The sequence below is a fragment of the Coregonus lavaretus genome (genome assembly GCF_964263955.1).
Source record: "Coregonus lavaretus genome assembly, chromosome: 8".
NCBI lineage: Eukaryota > Metazoa > Chordata > Actinopteri > Salmoniformes > Salmonidae > Coregonus > Coregonus lavaretus.
The window spans coordinates 39491652-39519041 of record NC_139995.1 but is presented as its reverse complement, the minus strand read 5'-3'; the positions used below and the strand labels follow the sequence as shown (position 1 = coordinate 39519041).

Here is a 27390-nt window from a genome sequence, read left to right as displayed (position 1 = left end):
CTGAGGAAAATACTAGTCTGTACCTGTCTGCTTTAACAAATCAGGCAACCCCACGAATGAAATACCGAGCAACTCATTATTCCAAATACGCAGCACAATATCTTGCATTTTCAAATGGCATATGTTTTAAGTCTTCAATCTTAGATCAACAATTCTTACAAATAAAAAAACAAAGCAAGTTGTGAACTTTATTGAACATTATTTATTAATTCTATTTGTGCTTTTAACTTAATAGCACATCACCATAAACTGAATCTTTACCAACCCCACAAAAAAAATATGATAACATGATTCAGAGCAGTGCTTCTTTTCCAGTGACTGGAGGAGGGGAGGGGCGTGAGGGGGCTGCAGTAAAAAAAAAAAACTTAAAAAAAAGCTGTGGGCTCTCTTGAAACAACTTTCCTTACATCCTCTCTCCCTTTTCAAAACACATTGGAGAAGAAGTTCCGAGGGGAGGGACCTTAGACCAATACCGTTGAAAAGGAGCCGAGAGACTGGATAGGATGCAAGGAATCACAAAGAAAAATTGAGAGTCACAGAGCACGAAAGGCACAACCAGCACTTGCTGCTCCCCCTGGGGGCTTCCTGTAACACACCAGCCACCTCTCCAGACGGAGGGCAGGCAGGGACACCGACTGACCCAGCCATAGGGAGGACATATTTTGAAGGGAACACTCAGGACAACTCCACAATCAAACATGGATATTGAACTTGCATTAGCCCCTTTCTCAGTGCAGTTCAAATCCATGGGGAAGCGGGGGGAATAAAACTACCAGGACATGACGTGACTACCCTTGCTTCGCTTGGCGGCTACTCCATCTGACTGCGGCAGTAATCACTTGACAGCAGGATACAACCTTCCCCTTACCAAAAAAAAAAAATATGTACAGGGAGAAGAGTAAGATCCATTCCCACAGTCTATACAGTTTTGGGCTTATACGTTACTTAATCTTTATTGCAAAAAACAGATCATACAAAAATACCCAAAAACAAATAAGCTGCAGAAAAGAAAAGTCTTCCACAACTTATCCTTCCCTTTCTTTTAGTTTAGGCCAATACGCTACCAGTGACTTCAAGGCTTAAGACAAAACATGGACACGTACTGTTCGTTCTCCAGGATCTGTGAGTCTTAGAAATTAAAGATCACATTTTCACTAATGGGGAGGTGAAGGGAGGGGAAAAAATTAAGTCTTGCTTTATCCATCATTCTGGTTGTATGAAACTTCTCAGGGCCCAAACTCCAGTTCATCTACACTTATGACTTTAGCAGGCATGGAAGGAAGGGGCTGCTGCAGCACGTCTGAGCCAAACCACTTGGCGAGGCCAGCTCCCTCCACACCAGGAGGGCTACCCCCACGTCGCTGGGAGTGGTTAGTCCGATGAGGGGCGTGGTTCTGTGACTGGTGGCCTGGGACTGTTGGATGCACTGACAGAAGGAGAGAGAATGAAATTTTGTCAGTGAAGGCCATGAGGAACATTGGCAAACCCATGTCATTAAGATGGATACATTAACTGGCTTACCTGGTTAAATAAAGGTTAAATAAAAAAATAAAAAAAGTGCCCAGACTGAGGTGCCCTCATCTCCCTGCATCTTTTAGACTGTGCATGAACATTAGTACAACATATGCAAGATAGGTTAAAGTTACGTTTGTTGAACTTGTTGAATAATAACAATGACAGACTGACCAGAAAATGTCACTCACTTGGTCTCTGTTGTTGCTGCTGGAGTTGCTGCTGCATGAGTGCTAGCTGCATGTGATTGCTGGCTCTGGGAAGAAAGAGAGGGTGTCCTGTCGCTCCTAGGGGGTAGAGGGGTTGTCCGAGTACGGCAGGGGGCAACCCCTGAAGCTGTGAGAGGTCAACATGCTGTGGAAATATGCCTAGGATGGAGAGATTTCAATGAGAGCCTCAGCAATCAGTCATTTCCATCCACCTCAGAGTACAATAAGTATTAGGTTGAAAAGTGTATAATTGATGGAGCACTGTGGATACCAATATCCCCATGAGCCTCCCAGGCCCATGTTGCCCAGGGTTAAGAACAAATTGTAGATTAATAATATGAAATTGTATTACACCCTCAATTTATTTCATATATCCCTTCACTAATTATTTTGTTTAAGCTGTTAATATTCATAAAAAATGTAATGTAAGTCAAATACATTTTGAGATCTGGCTACGGAACCCCGGTAGGACCCCACTTTGAGAACCCCTGGCTTAGCATAGGCAATTAGCTTGTTTACGTAAACGAGGCACAGAATCACTAATTGATCACAAAATGACTAGTTATTTGGAAAGAACTATGATTTGTAGATCAGTTTCAAACACATACAATGTAATCAAGAGTGGACCAGTACTAACCTGCCTGCATCAGTGCAGGGCCAAGCTGCTGTGGCAGCATCCTCTGCAGCACGCTGGGGTGGAGCTGGGGCGGAGGGGGGCGCACCATGGGCACATGGCCATGGGATAGCAGCGGTACCGGGTAGATTGGGCGGGGGAAGGGAGAGGCAGACCTGGGGGACACCAGGGTGGGGGTGTGGTGCCCGGCGGAGCCTGGCCTAGGTCGCTCCTGGTGGTCATTGGCGTGCTGGCGAGCCTGGGAGTGGGAGGACAGGGGGGTGGAGCAGGCCTTCACCCCTCCAGACTGAGAACCACTACCATCCATCCCATCCAGGAAGGAGCTGGGAGAGCTACTGTCTAACGACACAAGAGCACAAACACTACATTAGACAAGACAGGACCAGGAACAACATTAGACAAGTTAAACGCAGAGATGAGGGCATTCATCCACCTGACCAGAGAACTAGTTCATTACCATGTGTTTTTATTTTTTATTGTGCCTGTGTAAAAAAAATACAAGCCCCAGATCGCCTTCAGTCGATTTCCCAAACAATGTCATTACTGACGTGCACATTTTGAGGCAAAAGAAACGCACACCTATTTAGGCGAGGTGCTGACTAACGGAGTAGAACACTTGAAAAAGAAAAGGAGAGCCGCACACTCTAGGAGCTCAGATGCAATAATTTAATAACCAACGTTTCGACAGACAAGCAGTCTTCAGGGTATAATGACAAACACTGCGGGTCACTAGTTTATATAGTGTCAAAGGACACACACGTGTCTGTAATCATGGCCGGGTGTGGCCTGATATCATTGGTTAATTCACATATAAACAGAACATACAAAAAACATGAATGGATCGCATACGATCATAAATACAATTTGGCTACATAGGCCTACAAACATTTACAATGAATAGCAAAATCACAATAATCACAAGAATGGCTTCAGATCAAAGTCTAGGTTGAGACCGAAAGGGAGCAAGGGTCTTTAAATTAAAGATCCAGGCACCCTCTCGTTTCAACAATAAGTTGTCGAGGTCACCCCCTCTCTGAGGGAGGGTGACATGTTCGATGCCGATATAAAAAAGGGACAAAATCGAGTGGGTCGCTTCCAAAAAGTGGGCCGCGACTGGGTGTCAAGTTTTTATAATATAATAATATAATATGCCATTTAGCAGACGCTTTTATCCAAAGCGACTTACAGTCATGCGTGCATACATTTTTGTGTATGGGTGGTCCCGGGGATCGAACCCACTACCTTGGCGTTACAAGCGCCGTGCTCTACCAGCTGAGCTACAGAGGACCTAAATGGTGCTACAATGCTCCGAGATTCATACTTTTAATTCGAGCTTTGTTTTACCCACATAATCTTTACCACAAGGACAAGTTATAAGATAAATAACTGCCTTAGTGGAGCACGTGATAACACCTTGGACTGGGATCTGTTTCCCTGTTTGAAGGATCTACATTTGTAAGTGCAATTGCATTGAGCACAGCCATTACACTTGTAGTTTCCATCCGGTAGAGGCGCAACTAGACGTTGTGCAGGGATATTTTGGAGTGGTAAATCAGAGTTTACCACTTGATCTGAGATTTCTGCCTCGCGAGAATATGACCAAGGGAGGGTCCGAAAACACATTACCGATACGGTCATCGGATCTTAGAATGTGCCAATGTTTGTGAACGATTCCCTTAATTTGTTCAGAGCACTTTGAATAGAGTGTAGTTAGAACACAAGAATGCTTCTTTCTGCGAGACTATCCTTGAAGGAGAATGTCTCGATTTGTTTAGAATTTTCTCAATGGCAGTTTTAATCTGACCATTTTAGTACCCCCCCCCCCCCCCTTGAATTTTCTTTGTGTCTCAGCCATATATTTCTGTTGAAATCAGAGTTTTTTGCAAATTCTTTTGAAATCGACAGAATTGGCTGTAGGGCAAACTGTTTTTCAAGGGAAGCGGGTGACAACTATCAGCCCTCAAACTGTTACGATCAGTAGGTTTCCTGTAAAGATCAGTGTATAGAACATTATCCTCACACAAAATCAGAAGATCAAGGAAACTGATTTGACATGTGTCAGATTGCATAGTAAGTCTCAGGTGCTCAGAACAAGAGTTAAGAAAAGCATGGAATGCCTGGAGCTGTTTTGAATCACCCCTCCATACAACAAAAATATAAAATGTACAGTTTCCAAATAATTTGAGGATTGAAAATTGACTGTTTCTCCATGTAACCCACATACAAATGAGCATAGTTAGGAGCCATAGGGGATCCCATAGCAGTACCCTTAGTCTGAATAAAGAAATCATTTAGAAACATGAAGTAGTTTGTGAGTACTATTTCAGCCAATATTATAATGCATGCACTGGAAGGTAGTTCATTAGGGTCACGTTGTAGAAGAAAATGTTCCATGCTTCCATACCGCCCTCGTGTGGAATATTTGTGTATAACGACTCAACATCAAGTAACAAACAAGGTATTATCAGGGAGAGGATCAAGAGATTCAATGATAAAGATCATACTGCTGATGTCCTTTACAAAGGAGGGGAGCTGTTCTGCTAGTGGTCTAATAAAAAAAGTAAACAAAAATAGATAAAGGGGCCATTACTGCATCAATTCACTCTACAATAGGGCGCCCTGGAGGTTTTGTAACATTCTTGTGTAATTTCGGCAAAGTATAGAAAGTGGCAATTTTAGGGTGTTGAATAGCCAAAAAGTCGTGTTCTTTTTTGGTTATTTGACCAGAACTTAAAATACCCATCTGTTCTGAAATTGGGAAGTGGGGTCACTTCTGAGTTTCTCGTAAAAGGTGTTGTCAAGCAGTTGTCTATGACACTCATTTACATAAACTGTCCTATCCATGAGTACAACCGAACCACCCTTATCAGCAGGGTGGGTAAGGACTGACGTATCGCATTGTAAATCAAGCAAAGCTTGTTTTTTATCCTTAGGTAAATTATGGAAAGATATGTACAGTGCGGGAAGAAAGTATTTGATCCCCTGCTGATTTTGTATGTTTGGTCACTGACAAAGAAATTATCAGTCTAATTTTAATGGTAGGTTTATTTGAACAGTGAGAGACAGAATAACAAAAGAAAATCCAGAAAAACCCATGTCAAAAATGTTATAAATTGATTTGCATTTTAATGAGGGAAATAAGTATTTGACCCCCTCTCAATCAGAAAGATTTCTGGCTCCCAGGTGTCTTTTATACAGGTAACGAGCTGAGATTAGGAGCACACTCTTAAAGGGAGTGCTCCTAATCTCAGTTTGTTACCTGTATAAAAGACACCTGTCCACAGAAGCAATCAGACTCCAAACTCTCCACCATGGCCAAGACCAAAGAGCTCTCCAAGGATGTCAGGGACTAGATTGTAGACCTACACAAGGCTGGAATGGGCTACAAGACCTTCGCCAAGCAGCTTGGTGAGAAGGTGACAACAGTTGGTGCGATTATTCGCAAATGGAAGAAACACAAAATAACTGTCAATCTCCCTCGGCCTGGGGCTCCATGCAAGATCTCACCTCGTGGAGTTGCAATGATCATGAGAACGGTGAGGAATCAGCCCAGAACTACACGGGAGGATCTTGTCAATGATCAAGGCAACTGGGACCATAGTCACCAAGAAAACAATTGGTAACACACTACGCCGTGAAGGACTGAAATCCTGCAGCGCCCGCAAGGTCCCCCTGCTCAAGAAAGCACATATATATGCACGTCTGAAGTTTGCCAATGAACATCTGAATGATTCAGAGGAGAACTGGGTGAAAGTGTTGTGGTCAGATGAGACCAAAATTGAGCTCTTTGGCATCAACTCAACTCGCCGTGTTTGGAGGAGGAGGAATGCTGCCTATGACCCCAAGAACACCATCCCCGCCGTCAAACATGGAGGTGGAAACATTATGCTTTGGGGGTGTTTTTCTGCTAAGGGGACAGGACAACTTCACCGCATCAAAGGGACGATGGACGGGGCCATGTACCGTCAAATCTTGGGTGAGAACCTCCTTCCCTCAGCCAGGGCATTGAAAATGGGTCGTGGATGGGTATTCCAGCATGACAATGACCCAAAACACACGGTCAAGGCAACAAAAGAGTGGCTCAAGAAGAAGCACATTAAGGTCCTGGAGTGGCCTAGCCAGTCTCCAGACCTTAATCCCATAGAAAATCTGTGGAGGGAGCTGAAGGTTAGTTGCCAAACGTCAGCCTCAAAACCTTAATGACTTGGAGAAGATCTGCAAAGAGGAGTGGGACAAAATCCCTCCTGAGATGTGTGCAAACCTGGTGGCCAACTACAAGAAACGTCTGACCTCTGTGATTGCCAACAAGGGTTTTGCCACCAAGTACTAAGTCATGTTTTGTAGAGGGGTCAAATACTTATTTCCCTCATTAAAATGCAAATCAATTTATAACATTTTTGACATTTTTTTGTTGTTGTTATTCTGTCTCTCACTGTTGAAATAAACCTACCATTAAAATTATAGACTGATCATTTCTTTGTCTGTGGGCAAACTCAAAATCAGCAGGGGATCAAATACTTTTTTCCCCTCACTGTACTCCTGTTTGTTCTTAAGGAGATTACCAACATATTTTTCAACAAGTCTGCAATATGGTCTCAATAGAGTGATTGCGATTGGCTGGAGGTACAAAATAACTCTTACTTCTAAAAGGAGTCAGAGTATGTGCAGGTGAGCAACCTACATGTTCAGTTGAAATGTCACGATTAGGGGAACTAAAGTATTCCCTTAAACAGATGTTTCTAAAAACCTTAAACAGGTCGAAATTGTTGCACCGAGTTGCAGGCACAAAAGATAACCATTTTAATGACATGCAAAGCTAAAATTGACAAAACATTTTAAATACATACAAGAAACAGCAGTTTGAACATACCCTCTTGAGAGTGTCCTTGGGAGTGACCCTCCTTGCTGTCTGGACGACCACCTGGCTCATCTCGACTCTTCTCTTTTGTCTCGTACATCTTACGGATCACAGATGTGGGCACGAAAGATGGTGACAGCTGTACAACAGACAAGCACCAGTAGTTAAAATTACTTTGAGTTATAGGAGGGCATTAAAAAGGTAACATGTAACAAACCAGACAGTTGGTAGAAAATTGTGGTTACAATGCATCAAATTATATATTTTTTAATCTACTGTGCATAGGAGGGGAAGAGTTGAACAGGCAGTTCAACAAATAAGCACTTATTTCCTGAAACCACTATGTTGTTTGACTCTGTGGAGGGATTTAACAGGGTCACATTCATTAGAATACGACCCAGACAACCTTTCAACGTACCATGCTGGTGACAGTGTTGCCAGGGGAGTTTCTGCCTGCAGGATGAGGGCCTGGACCAGGGGATCGGTTCATCCTGGGTTGTCTGGAGAACACACGCAGTACACACAATTGATACTTGAAACCAAGGTTGGAATTACAGGAGGGATAGAAACCCCTATAACAAATCAAGGGCCTCCCATAAGACTAGAAATTGCAATGTCCCCCAATAATTGCAAAAGTTGAATGTTGGGCACCCCCAAGTCATTGTATAGTTCAATCCCTGCTTAAAAGCTACAAGTGAAAGTCACCTGTGGTGTTGATAGGCCTTGTTCTGAGGCATTTTGTTGTAACCTGTCTGGAAGGCGTGGTGGGGATGGAGAGCAAGGTCCTGCTGGATGATCAGAGCCTCCAGGTCAGGCTGGTCTTCAGCCATAGACAGTACCCTCATCTGGAGCCAGAGAAGAAAGCATTAATCTACCACCAGTTTTTCCTTACACTCCTCTCAAAAGGTTGCAGTTAGCATGCCGTAATTGTTAGATTACCAAGACAATAGCTAGGTTTCCATCCAATTTGTGACAGATTTACGTGAATACTCTAAAATCTGTGTGAAAAAAATATAATTTTTCCCCACCAGTGGTGTTTCCACCAAACTGACGTAGTGCCCATAAAATGTACTTTCCACGTACATTTTCATGTACAGAATAAAAATCTAAAAGTTCAATATGTTTCCATCACATTTTCAACTCTACCAATAGTTGTCTCACAAAAACTGTCACGTTAAATAGCAAATGTGCCCACTGGTCTTGGCATGTGTGCTCTAGCCAACAGCTGGCAGATACAGTGTGAGTAGGATAGCCTACATGAGATGATTATGGATAAGAGCAAGAATTTGTCAAACGGCAGCCAAGGATCAATCATGTCACCAGAATAAGACCCTCGATACTTACTGGAAAGGAGCATCAAACTCACTGTGCACTTTCACCACCTTGTGAAGTTCATCATAACATTTAAATCTGTAGCCTCAAACTGCATGTTTTCCCGAGTCGTAGTAGGAGAACCACACATGTAAATCCAAGTTTACTTCAATAGTTATTATACACACACACACACACACACACACACACTTGAAGTTGGAAGTTTACATACACCTTTAAAACTCAGTTATCCAATGACATTTAATCCTAGTAAAAATTCCCTGTCTTAGGTCAGTTAGGATCACCACTTTATTTTAAGAATGTGAAATGTCAGAATAATAGTAGAGAATGATTTATTTCAGCTTTTATTTCTTTCATCACATTCCCAGTGGGTCAGAAGTTTACATACACTCAATTAGTATTTGGTAGCATTACCTTTAAATTATTTAACTTGGGTCAAACGTTTCAGGTAGCCTTCCACAAGCTTCCCACAATAAGTTGGGTGAATTTTGGCCCATTCCTCCTGACAGAGCTGGTGTAACTGAGTCAGGTTTGTAGGACTCCTTGCTCGCACCATCTTTTTCAGTTCTGCCCACAAATGTTCTATAGGATTGAGGTCAGGGCTTTGTGATGGCCACTCCAATACCATGACTTTGTTGTCCTTAAGCCATTTTGCCACAACTTTGGAAGTATGCTTGGGGTTATTGACCATTTGGAAGACCCATTTGCGACCAAGCTTTAACTTCCTGACTGATGTCTTGAGATGTTGCTTCAATATATCCACATAATTTTCCTTCCTCATGATGCCATCTATTTTGTGAAGTGCACCAGTCCCTCCTGCAGCAAAGCACCCCCACAGCATGATGCTGCCACCCCCGTTCTTCACGGTTGGGATGGTGTTCTTCGGCTTGCAAGCTGCCACCTTTTTCCTCCAAACATAACGATGGTCATTATGGACAAACAGTTCTATTTTTGTTTCATCAGACCAGAGGACATTTCTCCAAAAAGTACAATATTTGTCCCCATGTGCAGTTTCAAACCGTAGTCTGGCTTTTTTATTGCAGTTTTGGAGCAATGGCTTCTTCCAAGCTGAGCGGCCTTATAGGTTATGTCGATATAGGACTCGTTTTACTGTGGATATAGATACTTTTGTCCCCGTTTCCTCCAGCATCTTCACAATGTCCTTTGCTGTTGTTCTGGGATTGATTTGCACTTTTCACACCAAAGTACGTTCATCTCTAGGAGACAGAACGCATCTCCTTCCTGAGCGGTATGACAGCTGCATGGTCCAATGGTGTTTATACTTGCGCACTATTGTTTGTACAGATGAACGTGGTACCTTCAGGCGTTTGGAAATTGCTCCCAAGGATGAACCAGACTTGTGGAGGTCTACAATTTTTTTCCCTGAGGTCTTGGCTGATTTCTTTTGATTTTCCCATGATGTCAAGCAAATAGGCACTGAGTTTGAAGGTAGGCCTTGAAATACATCCACAGGTACACCTCCAATTGACTCAAATGATGTCAATTAGCCTATCAGAAGCTTCTAAAGCCATGACGTCATTTTCTGGAATTTTCCAAGCTGTTTAAAGGCACAGTCAACTTAGTGTATGTAAACTTCTGACCCACTGGAATTGTGATACAGTGAATTATAAGTGAAATAATCTGTCTGTAAACAATTGTTGGAAAGATTACTTGTGTCATGCACAAAGTAGATGTCCTAACCGACTTGCCAAAAGTATATGTTAAAAGAAATTTGTGGAGTAGTTGAAAAACAAGTTTTAATGACTCCAACCTAAGTGTATGAAAACTTCCGACTTGAACTAATATCTATCTACACACACACACACAAGTGTGTGGACACCCCTTCAAATTAGTGGATTCGGCTATTTCAGCCACACTAGTTGCTGACGGGTGTATAAAATCGAGCACACAGCCATGCAATATCCATAGACAAACATTGGCAGTAGAATGGCCTTACTGAAGAGCTCAGCGACTTTCAACGTGGCAGCATCATAGGATGCCACCTTTCCAACTAGTCAGTTCGTCAAATGTCTGCCCTGCTAGAGCTGCCCCAGTCAACTGTAAGTGCTGTTATTGTGAAGTGGAAACATCTAGGAACAACAACGGCTCAGCTGTGAAGTGGTAGGCCACACAAGCTCACAGAACAGGACCGCCGTGTTCTGAAGAGCATAGCGCTTAAAAACTGTCTGTCCTCGGTTGCAACACTCAATACAGTGCCAAACTGCATCTGGAAGCAACTTCAGCACAATAACTGTTAGTCTGGAGCTTCATGAAATGGGTTTCTATGGCCAAACAGCCGCACACAAGTCTAAGATCACCATACGCAAAGCCAAGCGTCGGCTGGAGTGGTGTAAAGCTTGCCGTCATTGGACTCTGGAGCAGTGGAAACGCATTCTCTGGGAGTGATGAATCACACTTCACCATCTGGCAGTCCGACAGACATCTGGGTTTGGCGGATGCCAGGAGAACGCTACCTGCCCCAATGCAGTGCCAACTGTAAAGTCTGGTGGAGGACGAATAATGGTCTGGGGCAGTTTCATGGTTTGGGCTAGGCCCCTTTGTTCCAGGGAAGGGAAATCTAACACTACAGCATACAATGACATTCTAGACATTTCTGTGCTTCCAACTTTGTGGCAACAGTTTGGGAAAGGCCCTTTCATTTTACATTTTAGTCATTTAGCAGACGCTCTTATCCAGAGTGAGTTCATTTTTATTTATTTTTTTCATACTGGTTCCCCGTGGGAAACAAACCCACAACCCTGCCGTTGCAAATGCCATGCTCTACCAACTGAGTTACACGGGACCTCTTTCAGCATGACAATGCCCCCATGCAAAAAGATGGGTTAATACTGAAATCGTTTGTCGAGATCAGTGTGGAAGAACTTGACTGGCCTGCACAAAGAACTAACAGGAGTCAGCCCATAGAAATGTATTGGGCTTATTTTGGACAGATGTTGGCGAGAGTGAAACCTCTCGCTTTGCCTCTTCTGCGGATACTATGCAAGCATACAAGGACCAGACATTTTTCATTAAGAGCTTAATGGAAACATGCAACAATAGCAAGCCTATCGTCTTACAGTTCAAAAGCCTATAACCTATTATTGAACATGCAACTCCTGTAATGAAGCAGCTAAGTCATTTTCAAAACATTAGTCAAAATGTAATTCGCAAAAAAGACTGTCCTAAACCTAATGCGAGCAGCTGTGAGATTAAAATCTGTTAGAAATCTAATAGCAACAACTACAATGGGTTGCTAATATGACTAGGATTGTGCCTTTGGCTTCTGGACAAGGAAAGAAAGTTGATATAAAAACCAATAGAACAGGAGAGGAATGCTGGTTAATGGCATAATTGCCTCCACGTTTCTATGGATGGATTTTCGCAAGGCTACTTTGAAGCAAGGTAAGATATGCCTCAATAAGTAAAGTAAAACACTCAGGTTTCAAACAATTATACTGCCTCAAGCTCACAATAAAGTGGTGGGTGACATGCTGATAGTCAACGGTAGGCAGGCTATACCCTATACACCCGAATGGGAGGCGCGCTTTAATTATGAGTTGAGATTGAGAAATAAAAATAGCGCCTTTTAAAAATCGTGGCCACCAAAGTTAACAACTCTAAATTAAATTGCGTGTTATTTGTTGAGCAATGACTGGGCTTACAAAAGCAGGTTTCACACCAGTAGCCTACAGACTTCGAGGAGCTACTCTCGCGCTGTCTGACAGGTAGTAGGCTATTCCGCTCCTCAAACTAGGCTCTGTATGCTGTGCGATAAATAAAGATGCATGACGACTAAAGAAAATACATTCGTGCCAATTTAATTCCACAAAAGTATGCAAATTAGTATTCAGACCCCTTGACTTTTCCCACTTTGTTACGTTACAGCCGTATTTTAAAATTGATTGTTTTTTTTCTCCGTCAATCTACACAGAATACCCCATAATGACAAAGCAAAAAGAGGCTTAGACATTTTTGCACATTTAAAAATTTACAATAAATATAAAATCACAATTACATAAGTATTCACACACTTTACTCAGTACTTTGTTGAACCACCTTTGGCAGTGATATTATGCATTTTATACAGGATTAGTTAATGTTTTAAATATTGTGAGCTGCATTAGGATTTGGAGGATGAGGACATTCCATGTATTTATTTCTGTCACTGGTGGGTGCCAGAAGGTATGCGGCCCAAGATAGCTGGGGGGCCACTGGTGCTAATCTTAGGAGGAGTACGTGATGGAATATCCTGACTAGGGTGCAACACGATACTGTATAGGGTGATCCTATTCTGGTGAGGAGTGACACTCAATAATGGTTGGCAACAGTTGGATAGAATTAGCTTGCAAACAAGTATATAAAAGGTGAGAGATTTCCTTTGTTCAGGGAGTTCAGATAGCAATGGGCCATCCACGTTCCCTTTGCTATGTGAACCCGGTACCGCAATATTAAATACTTTCAATCAACTCTCCATGTAAGGGTTTAAGTATCTTCTTGCATACTGAATTACTTGATGCCAGAGAAACTCACAGGCAGCGATTACAGCCTCAATTCTTCTTGGGTATGACGCTACAAGCTTGGCACACCTGTATTTCGGGAGTTTCTCCCATTCTTCTCTGCAGATCCTCATAAGCTCTGTCAGCTTGGATGGGGAGCGTTGCTGCACAGCTATTTTCAGGTCTCTCCAGTGATGTTCGATCGGGTTCAAGTCCGGGCTCTGGCTGGGCCACTCAAGGACATTCAGAGAATTGTCCCGAAGCCACTCCTGCGTTGTCTTGGCTGTGTGCTTAGAGTCGTTGTCCTGTTGGAAGGTGAACCTTCGCCCCCGTCTGAGGTCCGGAGCAGGTTTTCATCAAGGATCTCTGTACTTTGCTCTGTTCATCTTTCCCTCGATCCTGACTAGTCTCCCAGTCCATGCCGCTGAAAAACATCACCACAGCATGATGCTGCCACCACCTTGCTTCACCGTAGGGATGGTGACAGGTTTCCTCCAGACATTACGCTTTGCATTCAGGCCAAAGAGTTCAATCTTGGTTTCATCAGACCAGAGAATCTTGTTTCTCATGGTCAGAGTCTTTAGGTGCCTTTTGGCAAACTCCAAGCAGGCGGTCATGTGCCTTTTACTGAGGAGTGGCTTCCATCTAGCCACTACCATAAAGTCCTGATTGGTGGAGTGCTGCAGAGATGGTTGTTCTTCTGGAAGGTTCTCCCATCTCCACAGAGGAACTCTGGAGCTCTGTTAGAGTGACCATCGGGTTCTTAGTCACCTCCCTGACCAAGGCCCTTCTCCCCAGATTGCTCAGTTTGGCTGGGCGGCCAGCTCTAGGAAGAGTCCTGGTGGTTCCAAACGTCTTCCATTTAAGAATGATGGAGGCCACTGTGTTCTTGGGGACCTTCAATGCTGCAGAAATGTTTTGGTACCCTTCCCCAGATCTGTGCCTCGACACAATCATGTCTCGGAGCTCTATGGACAATTCCTTCGACCTCATGGCTTGGTTTTTGCTCTGACATTTACTGTCAACTGTGGGACCTTTTATAAACAGGTGTGTGCCTTTCCAAATCATGTCCAATCAATTGAATTTACCACAGATTGATCATCCTTGATGTATCTACAACTTGATTGGAGTCAATGAAAACAGGACGCACCGGAGCTCAATTTCGAGTCTCATTGCAAAGGGTCTGAATACTTATGTAAATGTTTTTTAAAATAAATATGCTAAAATGTCAAATAAATACTGTTTTTTCGCTTTGTCATTATGGGATAGTGTGTAGATTGATAAAAAATAAATAACTTTTAGAATAAGGCTGTAACATAAAATGTAGAAAAAGTCAAGGGATCTGTATACTTTCCAAATGCACAATTTCAGCGACTAACCATTAACATTCCTAGGTAGTACAGTTTAAATGTTATTAACACACTGTCCTGTACGTCTCCAACTGCACAGCATGCTAGCCTGTCCACTTTTAGATATTGAAATCTAGTAGCCTACCTGGATAAGATGCTTATTTCTCAGAATGAGAACGAGTTACCAATTCCTTATACAAAGGCATATTTTTATGCTCATTGCTAGGGCTGTGGCGGTCATGCAAAAGCCTGCCGTTCTCACGTAATTGACCGTTAATTAACATAAACACTTTTAGCATCTCCAGGCCTCCTGCATACAAGCCGCTGATGCGCGCCTTTGGAATATCAAGATATAGTTGAATAAATCAATTTAATATACAGTCACAAATCCATTATTTATTTTAGGCAGGTCTAAAGAAAGATCTGAAGAACATTAATTTCAGAAGAACAGAATATGAGTTGGCTTACTGCATATCATCTGCCATAGGCTTGTTCATTTTTAGCAGACAAGATATGCTTATAAGTCCCATGCCATTATTTTATAGTAAGGATATTTTTCCCATTCCGGAGCGAGTGTGCATATGAAGTGGCTAGGTTGAGCGTAAAAATGATAATTTGAAACATGTCCTCTATGCTAGATTTAGAGTTATTTGGGAACTTTAGTTGTGAATGATACAATCCTTAGAATGTCTTAGAAATCAAAACATATGGGCTGCATGAGACTATATGAGAAAGTAGCAACAAAAAAAAAGCTTGTGCTCTGTTCTTTGCCCAAGGCTGCACAGCTGTTCTCATCAAGTAATCATATTTCCACCATTCTAAATGTAAATCTTGTCTTTACTAATATGTAAAATTAGTTTAGAACGGCCCATAATCAAATGGGAAGGAACAGGGGCAGGGGAAAGAGGCATGTCATCCATATGCACTCCAATAGGCCGCTTTCCCGCTGGTTCGTTTTTCAGGCTACTCCCATTATTTCACTCCACAGCGTCAACCAATGTTTGAGGAGCATGCAGCGTCTCTCTGTGCTACAGGTGATATTCCGCTCAAACTCTGTATGCCATTGGCTCACCAACCCTGTTCCTGCATTTACCCAGTGCTTAATTTGGGAAATCTAGTGAAATCTGTTCGGACATCGATGGTAACATGTTTTCACAACGAAACATTTCATTAAACTGTTGACAGGCCCGCTCTCTGCCCGCTGGAGGAAGGAAAGAGATGGAAACGCAAGGTGGTGAGATATTCTGTAGCAAAAAGGTAATGTGTCAGCCTATTAATTATGAAAGTATAAATTCACTATAATTGTAGGCACAATCAATATAATAATAATAATAATATAATATGCCATTTAGCAGACGCTTTTATCCAAAGCGACTTACAGTCATGCGTGCATACATTTTTGTGTATGGGTGGTCCCGGGGATCGAACCCACTACCTTGGCGTTACAAGCGCCGTGCTCTACCAGTTGAATGAACCAACAGCATCGCCTAGGCCTATACGTTCTCTCCCAGACTCATGAATAGAATGTTTGGAGCGTAGCATAAGGTAAGCAGTCCATCCAGTATGTATTATAATAATAATAATAATAATAATAATAATAATCTCAAAAAGGAGACTACTCTAATTTGTTTAATTTGAGTATATGCTAGACGAATGTACCAAAGACATCTTAAATCAGTTTAATATGCGGCAGGCTATGTATTGTATAATGCACAATCATTTTAATTCAGGTTTTTTAGAGGGCTTGGGCTCATACGCCTATGCATAAACTCTACCAGGCTTATGGTAGAGTTTAGCGAGTTGTGTACTACCAACGCATGTCCAGAGTGCATAAGAGGAGATTACTGTGACTCAATGGTCACCTAGAATTCTGACTCATGACTGCCAGTAATAGTAACCAGCCCTACTCATTGCACATTTATAAAAACAGACTACAGCTAGCAGGTAACAGTATGTGGCAAAATGCTGCTACGTGGTACCGCAATGCTGCTTGAGTCAGAAACTGATATATATATATATATATATCCCTTTTAAGACTATTCGATACGAATCTAGAGCAGAAGGAGGCTTGTGGGAGGAGCTATAGGAGGACGGGCTCATTCTAATGGCTGGAATCATGGAACGGTGTCAAACATATGGAAGCCACGTTTGACTATTCCATTCCAGCCATTACAATGAGCCAGTCTTCCTATAGCTCCACCCACCAGCCATATGGCTGATCAAGATACAAGGGCTCCGATACGATGCAGGAACGGTACACTTTAGTCTGAAATGAGTCAGTGCAATTCAAGAACAGATCGAAGAGATTAGTTTCGATACACTAACATTTGTTGCATAAACACTCATTTTCCACTCTAAATAAAAATCTGCTTCTGATGGAGCTCATGAGCTGGAGGATCTGTCTGAGCTGTGTGTGGCGCATGTACTGTGGGCACCTAATTTGAGCCATAAGGGAGAATAGGCATTTACCACCCCACTATCAGATTAAAATATTAGGTATTTTCAGAAGGTAGAAAGTAATATGAGCAAAATAAATGCTTGTGAAATCGGCGATTCGTAACGTTTGAATCGATTTTCTGATCGATGCATGCTACATTTGGATCAGTTTGGAGTCCGGACTGATGCGGTCCCATCTTAAACATTTTAAAATCGGGGACCGATGCGTATCGGTGAACAGTTACATCCCTAGAAACAGAGCTTTAATTTCCCAGAATACATTTGTTAATACTCCCGTTTTAGTAGGGTCTGCTCGCCGTTTTGAGAGTTGAGACATAAAAAAAGGGTATCATTTAGAAAGTTTAAGTTCTCCTATATTACAGTGTTGTTTCGATGTCTATATGACCTATTCTGTTCGACCAAACCTAAAATAGCAAGTTGAAACTGCTTGTTATCAGACAGGAAGAAGTTATCTTTCATCTTAGTTGTTGTGAGTGGCAAGGGACACACAAGGAGACAAGACGTGAGAACAAGTGGCCAAACGTTCATAAAAAAATAAAAACCTTGATTCTTGTGATACAGGCATTTTGAATTTTGCGCTAAAACAAATTCTATGTCACCCAGCCCTAATTCAGAAAAGCATTACTGTCCCAAAATTAGGGCCGGGACGATACCAGTATTGTCTTAGTTTTCCCATGACAAAAAGGAAAACACGAATCAGACTTTTGGTCCTTTAAAACCTGCTGTATGTAAAAGTGTGCTATAGCTTTGAAAATAAAAGGTGACTCTGGATGACAATTTTTGTTTCCAATATTAGGGCTGTTTTCCTAAAGAAGTTACTTCAGTTTTGTTTCCTTGCCACGATACAAACGAGTGTCGAGATACTAGTATCGTCCTGGCCCTACCCATCATTGGGCAATTTGATAGACAAGAGTATCTCTGACCTGTTGTTGCTGTTGTAGGGTGGGTCCATGTCCAGGACCAGGGCTGAAGGATCTATGCATCTCTGGGAACTGCTCCCCCATCATGGGCTGTGGACCAACAGGGTACCCTGAAACACCACGAGACAAAATCAGCCGCTCAATCACACACCTTGTATTCATTAGGCACCAAATGGAAGAAAAGCAGGGGGGGGGGGGGGGGGGGGGGGGGGGGTAGAGCCTATATGAACTTCTCCAATAAAAAACATTTGTTTTCATTGTGCCCTAATGAACACGACCTAGTCTTTGCTTCCACATTAGTGTAATGTTTACCGGCAGGAGGTTGCATGCGTCCATGGAAGTAGTCAGGTGAGGGAGCCCTCTGTGGGAAGAGTGGAGGTGAGGGCCCCCTGTGCTGTAGCAGGCTGTGTTGAGGACCAGGGCCAGGGGGTGGAGGGGCGTTGGGGCTGCCTAGCAGGCTATGGAGGAGGGTAGGGGAGCCTCTACGGGGAGGTCCCTGTGCACCCAGAAGCTCCTGTAACAGTTACACACACCCTGCTCAGACAGGACCAACACAGACGACATAACACCAGCACTAATCAGGGACAGTCCCCTATTCCTAAACAAAATAATGCCATCCTTTCATGCTACAGCTTACTATCAAACTCAACAATTTAAAAAAATGAATACACTGCTCAAAAAAATTAGCAAGACACCCCCAATAAAGGACTGGTTTTGCAGGTGGTGACCACAGACCACTTCTCAGTTCCTATGCTTCCTGGCTGATGTTTTGGTCACTTTTGAATGCTGGCGGTGCTTTCACTCTAGTGGTAGCATGAGACGGAGTCTACAACCCACACAAGTTGCTCAGGTAGTGCACCTCATCCAGGATGGCACATCAATGCGAGCTGTGGCAAGAAGGTTTGCTGTGTCTGTCAGCGTAGTGTCCAGAGCATGGAGGCGCTACCAGGAGACAGGCCAGTACATCAGGAGACGTGGAGGAGGCCGTAGGAGGGCAACAACCCAGCAGCAGGACTGCTACCTCCGCCTTTGTGCAAGGAGGAGCAGGAGGAGCACTGCCAGAGCCCTGCAAAATGACCTCCAGCAGGCCACAAATGTGCATGTGTCTGCTCAAACGGTCAGAAACAGACTCCATGAGGGTGGTATGAGGGCCCGACGTCCACAGGTGGGGGTTGTGCTTACAGCCCAACACCGTGCAGGACGTTTGGCATTTGCCAGAGAACACCAAGATTGGCAAATTCGCCACTGGCGCCCTGTGCTCTTCACAGATGAAAGCAGGTTCACACTGAGCACGTGACAGAGTCTGGAGACGCCGTGGAGAACGTTCTGCTGCCTGCAACATCCTTCAGCATGACCGGTTTGGTGGCGGGTCAGTCATGGTGTGGAGTGGCATTTCTTTGGGGGGCCGCACAGCCCTCCATGTGCTCGCCAGAGGTAGCCTGACTGCCATTAGGTACTGAGATGAGATCCTCAGACCCCTTGTGAGACCATATGCTGGTGCGGTTGGCCCTGGGTTCCTCCTAATGCAAGACAATGCTAGACCTCATGTGGCTGGAGTGTGTCAGCAGTTCCTGCAAAAGGAAGGCATTGATGCTATGGACTGGCCCGCCCGTTCCCCAGACCTGAATCCAATTGAGCACATCATGTCTCGCTCCATCCACCAACACCACGTTGCACCACAGACTGTCCAGGAGTTGGCGGATGCTTTAGTCCAGGTCTGGGAGGAGATCCCTCAGGAGACCATCCGCCACCTCATCAGGAGCATGCCCAGGCGTTGTAGGGAGGTCATACAGGCAGGTGGAGGCCACGCACACTACTGAGCCTCATTTTGACTTGTTTTAAGGACATTACATCAAAGTTGGATCAGCCTGTAGCGTGGTTTTCCACTTTAATTTTGAGGGTGACTCCAAATCCAGACCTCCATGGGTTGATAAATTTGATTTCCATTGATAATTTGTGTGTGATTTTGTTGTCAGCACATTCAACTATGTAAAGAAAAAAGTATTTAATAAGATTATTTCATTCATTCAGATCTAGGATGTGTTATTTTAGTGTTCCCTTTATTTTTTTGAGCAGTGTACATTAAAAATAGCCACAAATAAAAGAAAAAAATATCAATACTACTTAAAAGCTTGAGTCCCACACACAAGCTAGTCCCAAACCACACCTGGAATATGTTCTTGTGCTGTGGGGCAGGCACTGTGGCTTCAGGCAGGGGCACTACAGCAGGGTTTGCAGGCTGATTGAGCTGTAAAAGGGGTGGAAGAAGGTGCAATAAGACAGCAGTCTTGGTAGTGGACATGCTTTTAAAACCCATCCCACTGGGCATTTTCAGTTGCATACATATTATGCATCAGACCAATTAACGTTGGTTAATAGTTTGTGTTAGACATCCCATTTTTACAATGTCAAATGTCTAAATACTAGAAATGACTGATGTCTTGTATGTAACAATCACAATATTCCATTGGATGACATTACAACCTCTTAATGACGTGACAATTCTAACATTGTAGCATATAGGTCTTGACAGATTAACCAAAAAGCAACATTAATTGATCGTCAGATCTGAACATTTGCCCATTGGGATAGAGAAGAGCATAATATGGCTCAGCCAGATGCAATGAAATAGTCCTGAATGTAGATATACCTCCATGCCCATAGACCTAAGTGACATACATTCACCAGGGCACAAAACCCCAAATGTAACAGGACAATGATAATCCAGTCTAATTTGATATGAAGGATAATGTTAAGGGTTAATGTAAAGAAAATCTGTATGCAATCCTTTGATTGTCATGTGAGTTTAAGTGAATCCAGAACAACCCTTCAAAAGAGGAAGTCTTCGAACTTTACTATACGAATTTGTCCATCACGTTTCTAGACGTACTGACTTTGGTGGTTCGATTTAATGGTTAGGATGTTAGCTTTTCATGCATCATTTGCTTTTGAAAACCTGCATGTAGCACTTACATGGAATGTAAAAGGCCACACTCACAGCAACACATACATGGGTCAGTTTACCGGACTCAAAGTTACCTGAAGCAGCTCAAAGCAGTTAGGGCTTAAACATCCAGCTTGACCTGAGCGGCAGCATGCCAACAGGACAGTCAGTGCTTTTTAAACACATTAGCCGAGAGCGGCACACTTACATTGCTGTTCACTTGGTTGTCTTTGGGATGGCTGGGCAGAGTTCCACTTGCCTTCATGCTGCTAACCAACTTGTTGAAGGCTGACATGTCAGGGTCTCTGGCCCGTGAACAAGAGGGCCCTGCACTGGGGCCTACACCGCCTGTTAGAGCCTGCTCCAGGTGCTCAGCCATGAAGGGCGTGCCACTGCTGGTGCTGCCTCCGCCGACGATGCCTCCCTGCTGCTGATTTTGTTGGGCCTTTCGAGGCGTCTGGTGGTGCTGCTGTTGGTGCAGCTCAGAGCCCACTTTCAGCCCCTTCAGCCCCCCCTCTACCTCCTCCAGAGAGAGAACTATGCCCGAGTGAGCTGGGGACAAGACACAGACGGGCAATGTAAATATGCACATATCATGCTAATGCACCAAAACCTATGAACCATCACTCAAGACTATGAGGGAAAATATGACAGGCACCCTCTAACAAATTACCAGTCTCACTTTTAAAACATTGAACTAGCCACAGAACCTAACCATTTTAACATTTACATTTTAGTCATTTAGCAGACACTCTTATCCAGAGCGACTTACAGTTAGTGAGTGCATACATTTTTTAAAAATAAAATTCATACTGGGAATCGAACCCACAACCCTGGCGTTGCAAACGCCATGCTCTACCAACTGAGCTACACGGGACCTGCGTAGACACATTTTGTAGTAGACTTGCAGCTGGTGTAGTTGACATGGTGGAATTTAGGTACTGGTTATGTGAAGGATGACTCACTGCTCTGCTGTAGCCGTTGCTTGTTGACGTTGAGGCTGGAGAGGAGGGGTTTCAAGTCTATCTTGGCCTTGTGTAACAGCTCCAGGATGTCCACCTTGTCCCTGCGCTCCACTGACTGGATGGGTGTGAAGTAGGGGACAGGGCCCCCCTGGCTAGGGGATGTGCAGCGGGGGTCCAGCCCTGAGGGATGGAGGGGTAAACAATTAATTTCCCAAATTGACAACAGGGGGCAGTTTCCTGGACAAAAATGAGGTTTAGTCGTGTTTAGTTCAGGACTAGGCTTAATCTGTGGCCAGAACAAATATGTGATTTTATGTGTGGTAGTCCTCAACATGTAAAAAAAGCATTACATTTCATATTGTTGTGCAATTATGTTTTTCTAATAAAATTGAACAGAAGGCATCATAACTAAGGAGGCCATAAAAGGGTTTATGCTTGTGAGGATGAATTCTAGATGTTCTCCAGCACAGCAGCCTCTGTGCTAGCCTGGTCCCAGATCTGTTTGTGCAGTCTTGCCAAATCCTATGGTCACTGTCATGCCAATGACCATAGGAGTTGGCAAGACAGCAAACAGATCTGGGGCTGGAATACCAGTGTGTCCATTCCTTACCGGCCAATCTCTCCAGCTCCTCGTGGGGGGTGGAGCGCAGGCTGGAGGAGCGGCTGCCTGAAGGACTCAGGTTACTGGAGAACCACTGGCTGAAACGGCTAGCCGACACAGGGCCCTCCCCCAGAACATCCTCTATCATCTGCAACATAGGGACAGGGGCCGGTCAGAGGCAAGCTGGTGGTCCACAGTGGCAGACTGCTAAAGGGTGGGTGTGAGGTGGCACTTACATTTAGGGCTCTGTCCATCTGCACACTTGGGCTTTTTGTCAGTGCTTTGAAAGTATTGTACCCTTCATTCATTGAATCTGTGCTTTATTTCCCTATCCCATATCTATAAAATAGGGCAATGAGCTTCCTTCACCAATCATTTGCAAGGTATTCTAATAAGTGACGTAATAAACTGCAACAGATGGGCATACATTTGCATTAGACAAACCTAACAAAACCACCACACTGGAGAAACCGGTTGGTCCTTACAACAACCATTGACTGGAAAATAAAAAATAAAAATAATACAGCAAGAAAACCTTTTAGAAAGTACGATGTCCTTGACAGGATGACAATACCACCATCACCCATCCAAACAGGCAAAGGACAGTCCCAGGCGATAAAGCCATGAAACAACTAACCTTCAGTGTATGAGAAGACCAAGTGTAGCCAACTACAGACCAATGCGTAGTGCATTTAGAGTTGACGTACAACACATTACTGGACATCCAGCACAGTGCACACCTTATAGCCCCCAAGCACACACCTTAAACATGCAGTGCTACCCAGGACTTACAGAGGCCAGTCCTGGCATGGTCTTCTCCAGGTTGAAGAACTCATTGAAGTCAAAGTCTCCTGATGTCTGCTCTGGTAGGACCTCTGGGTGTGGGACCTCCTGGTCTGCTGTAGAGTGAGAATCCCTCACCACCTGCTCGTGCTCCTCTGCTAGCCCACCGTTACATTCCACTGCTGAACACATTAATGAAACACGCCAATGAATAAACACAGTGCAAACAGACTTTCAGGGTAGCTTGCTGGCTTTAAGATAATCTGATAGCTTTTCATGTAAAGTTACATCAGACAATTACATTGATGGAAGCTACAATCTGCAATATTAAACCTGATCTACCCCCTAAAAATTAAAAATGACATCGCTTTACACTGATCACCCACAGCACATGTTTTTGGAGCCCAAAAAACAAATCACATTTATGATATACATTATAAAACTGTAAGAAACGCTACCAAGTGCATATTAATAAACTTTGTTTATCACTTCAGTGGCCATTAGTAGAAACGAAATACACCACTACTCAAAATAAAATAGCAATGCATTACATCCATAAAACTGTGAACCAGGGATGTCAAACTCATTTTGCCCCGGGGGCAGCAGTCGGTCTTCAACGAAGTCCAGAGGGCCGCACTGAAAATGTGATATACTTATTGGCTGACAAAATAAAATAAGTCCTCCATCTATCTATATTTTTGAAATGTCCTATGCTCCTTGACTGTCTAGCTTCCATTTCAGTGATTATTAGGGTGCTGACACAGTCAAGAAATTGTATGAATGTAGGTCCATTACCCTTTCTACACAGTTTTGATTTGGTTTTAGTCATTTTAAAGTACATAGAGTTTGTTTTAAAAACTCAAGCCACCCGCAGGCCGGATTGCACCCAGGCCGTATGTTTGACATCCTTGCTGTAAACCAATGCCACCAGACATCCTTTTTGGGGAACACCAACTCCCATGAGCTCCAATGGTGATTTGATGCAGCATGACTTGCCTTCTCTCACAGAGTCTGTCCTCTTCCTGGAGCGTTTGGGTCTGCGCTTGTCCTCCTCCAGGATCTTGTCATCAAAGCCAATGAGCTCTATGGTCTCCGATTGGCTGGTCGGGCCCCCTGAGAACCACTCAGGCTCCTCCTCCACATACGCGTCATTCCTTCTCCTCTCACTGAACACACGCTTGTCCCCAAAGTCTCGCTGCAGGAAAGAACGGAAGAACTCAGATAAAAAAAAACTTGAAAAACAAACACTGGTATACACCGAATCTAACATGCTGCTAAATACCATGTGATATATTTAAAGAGAGGAAAGAGTGGAATGTGTACACAGCTCCTGACGAGTGTCATTTAGATTGATTACTGCAAGAAGTAAGCCTCCCATTGAAGCACAATAAATATATATTTTGTGTGTCGGTACATGCAGATAGAATGGCCCTAAAGGGACAAATGGTTGTTTGAATTGAATGCAGATCAGGAAGCAGCAGATAAGACACTAACCCTGAACCTCTTATCCTTAAAGTCCCGCTCCCGTTCTCGCTCCTTCTCCACGCGGGGTTCCCTCTCCCTCCCCATCTCCCTTTCCCTCTCAAAGCCTCGCGCCGCCATGATGCGCCCACTGCCGATGCGCCGCGCCCCACCCAGTCGGAGACTCTCATTCTCCTTATTCTCCAGGGGGCTGACAGGGCGGCGGGTGGGTGCAGGCAAAGCGTTGCCCACACACCCCCCTCCGAAGCTACGACGCTGGGGGCTGAGCACCACATCCAGGTCATCCTCCTTTAGTCGCTCGCGGGGATCTGAGAACAGCATCACAAGAAACAGTTAGCATTCAACATTTACAATAATGCTTCACGGTTTATTTTACAAAGAACAGTAAGTGTAAGCAAGGTGGCGCTTCTAAGGACAGCTGTACAAATTTGAGCTCAAAAAACCCTCAAACCCTTATTGAGTACGATTTAAATAAGTGCATGCCACTGTCATTTGAATATCAACTATGAAAATGATATACTACATTGCTCATTTACCTGCAATTCTACGTTTCAGAGGGATCCTATCGTCCACAAAGTCCTTCTTATATCCATCCACAGGAGAGCTGCACTCTGAGGTGGGGTACAGCGAGGCATGCCACTTCTCAGGGTCCCACACACCATCACTGTGCCCCCCACCCAAAAAAATAAAAATCACTGTTAAACCAGAGGGACCAACTCAACAGTTGGCATAGAACTACAAAGTGTTGTAGTGCATCAAATTATTCCAAAGTATGACAATGTAAAAACGCTCACCTGTCAAATTTTTCCAAAAGACAGTCTGGCCTTTCATTAGAGATTGGGAAATATTTTATCTCCAAAAGCTCCTCCTGTAAGAAGAGAAAGATTATGTTAACCCAAGTCCATGAAACACTCCACAAAGGTGCGCAGCTATCGATTTATACTAGCCATGCATTTCCAAATTACCTTGGTGTATCTGTAAGGGGATGGTCCTGTTGATTCCTTGACCACCTCTGTGTCGCCATTCTCCTGCACCTCTACACAAGCATCCTTTTCCATGACTATTTCAGGGGGCCAAACGAATGTATAGCTTCTGTTTTAAGATCTTAATAGTGTACCTGTTAAAAAATGACATACTGTTATGACATAACCCACACAGGCCTACCTACCAAAAGTTTACAATTCATAACCCTAAAAGTGAATTCTATATTGGCGAGGATGCCACTACTGAAAAAGTCTGAATAAAGACTGATATTCTTGTGTAGTAATTTCGAGAAAATATAAAAAAGTAGCACGCAAAGATACATCCCTTTCCTAGCACATTAACGCTAGATATTCGACGTGGCCTGGTGATAAAATCCGACTCTCGACCAACTTGCCAAACTAAGCAGGTCTGGCAACAAGTCATCCATCCATACCTGAACGGCACAGCCAGGTGGCGATTAACCTTCCCAAGCGAGCTAATGACGGCAATCACCAATTTGTAAGTCGCTCTGATAAGAGCGTAGCCTAAATGATGTAAATGTAATTAGGTAGCCAAATTACGTTGGCAAGCTAGGAAATTGGCGATCATTAGTTAGCAAGCTAGATAATTGAAAGTTGACACACTATCAATCAACTGGAAGTAGCCAGCTAAATTACTAAATCACTAAGAGTTAGGCAAATGTAAGCTGACTCACTAGCTAAAATGTGTAGCTAATTAGTTAGCTGCATCAAATATTCGATGAATGGCTAACAATTAGCTAAACGTTAGCTAGTTACCTAGTTAGTTCAGTTACACGACCGTTGGTGTTGTGTTTGGTTTACTTGGTAGCTAACTAACGCTAGTTATGTAGCTGGCCAACTAGTTAGTATACTTAGATGCCAAACGTTGTTAAATTGAGCTAGCTAGCCTGAACGCCGACTTGTTGTGGGATAATTTGATAGCTAAGTTACCCAACTAACGCGTTAGTGTTCACCAATTCAATTGATAAAACGCCGAGTACATAGTCAAGTAACATTAATCAAACAAACACGCCAACATAAGTCACTCTGCATAAGTTCCAGATAATTATACATGTAAAAGGTAACCATTCACTTACAATTATGTTTAGAAACCGTATGAAGCCGACAGATGTTAGCTAGCTAGCTAACCTAGCTCTATGGCTAGTTAGCCAGCTAGCTAGCTGGGGATAAAGCCTTCCAATAAGTGCAAGTTTTTCTAACTAGCTAGGGTAGTTATTTCATCAAAGAGGCAACACCCGTGATATTTCTACGAACACAAATCCAACAGTATACTGGCGTCTTATATTGTCGTAGTAGACTTCTCTTCGTTCTATGTTTCGTCGTAGCAGCGATTTTGCTCTCATCACTGCTTAGTTCGGAACGAATCCTTCGTAGGCTTGATTATATAGTGCCCATCACAAATGCCTTGCGCAACTATTTCGAAATATTATAAATAATTTCTTCAAACCATTACTGTCTTTAACAATGTATATTTTGGCTATGAAAATAATGAATATGTATTTAGATAAAATATCAACGGCTGCTTGTCTTTTATGAGTGAGTCATTTCATATCAGGCATTCTGTATGGTCAGCTAATTGTTGTCATTCCAAAGCGGAGCGATGAAAGTTGATAATGTTCATACTTTCAATGCTTTTTAAAAACAAACTAGCCCTTTCCTTGATTGCTAATTTGACACGTAGGCCTGGCCAACTCAACACATCCACCTTTTTATTTCTTAGTAAATTATACCAGTACCCTGTCATGTTAGGGTAAAATTCGCTGTGCTTTACAGCACTCTGAACTGAACGTGTGTTTGTTCATACAGTCACTGTTGGTTTGTACCGAGCAAGTTTGTAAGACAGC

At 43.4% G+C, this 27390-nt stretch overlaps 1 protein-coding gene across 1 annotated transcript; it reads right to left on the bottom strand.

Annotated features, from left to right (window-relative positions):
* Positions 1–183: 183 nt before the first annotated feature.
* On the bottom strand, positions 184–26913 carry eif4enif1 (eukaryotic translation initiation factor 4E nuclear import factor 1). The gene is made up of 19 exons (XM_084167999.1): positions 26623–26913; positions 25508–25659; positions 25337–25410; positions 25079–25206; positions 24555–24850; positions 24057–24255; positions 23070–23242; positions 22287–22425; positions 21677–21856; positions 20920–21263; positions 19935–20015; positions 18080–18281; positions 17771–17877; positions 7919–8058; positions 7632–7713; positions 7226–7352; positions 2359–2694; positions 1704–1880; positions 184–1426 (listed from the first exon to the last, which is right to left on the bottom strand). Exons 2-19 carry the CDS (start codon positions 25598–25600, stop codon positions 1227–1229), a joined length of 3078 nt encoding a protein of 1025 aa, XP_084024125.1. The 5' UTR covers positions 25601–25659; positions 26623–26913; the 3' UTR covers positions 184–1226.
* Between the last annotated feature and the right edge of the window lie 477 nt (positions 26914–27390).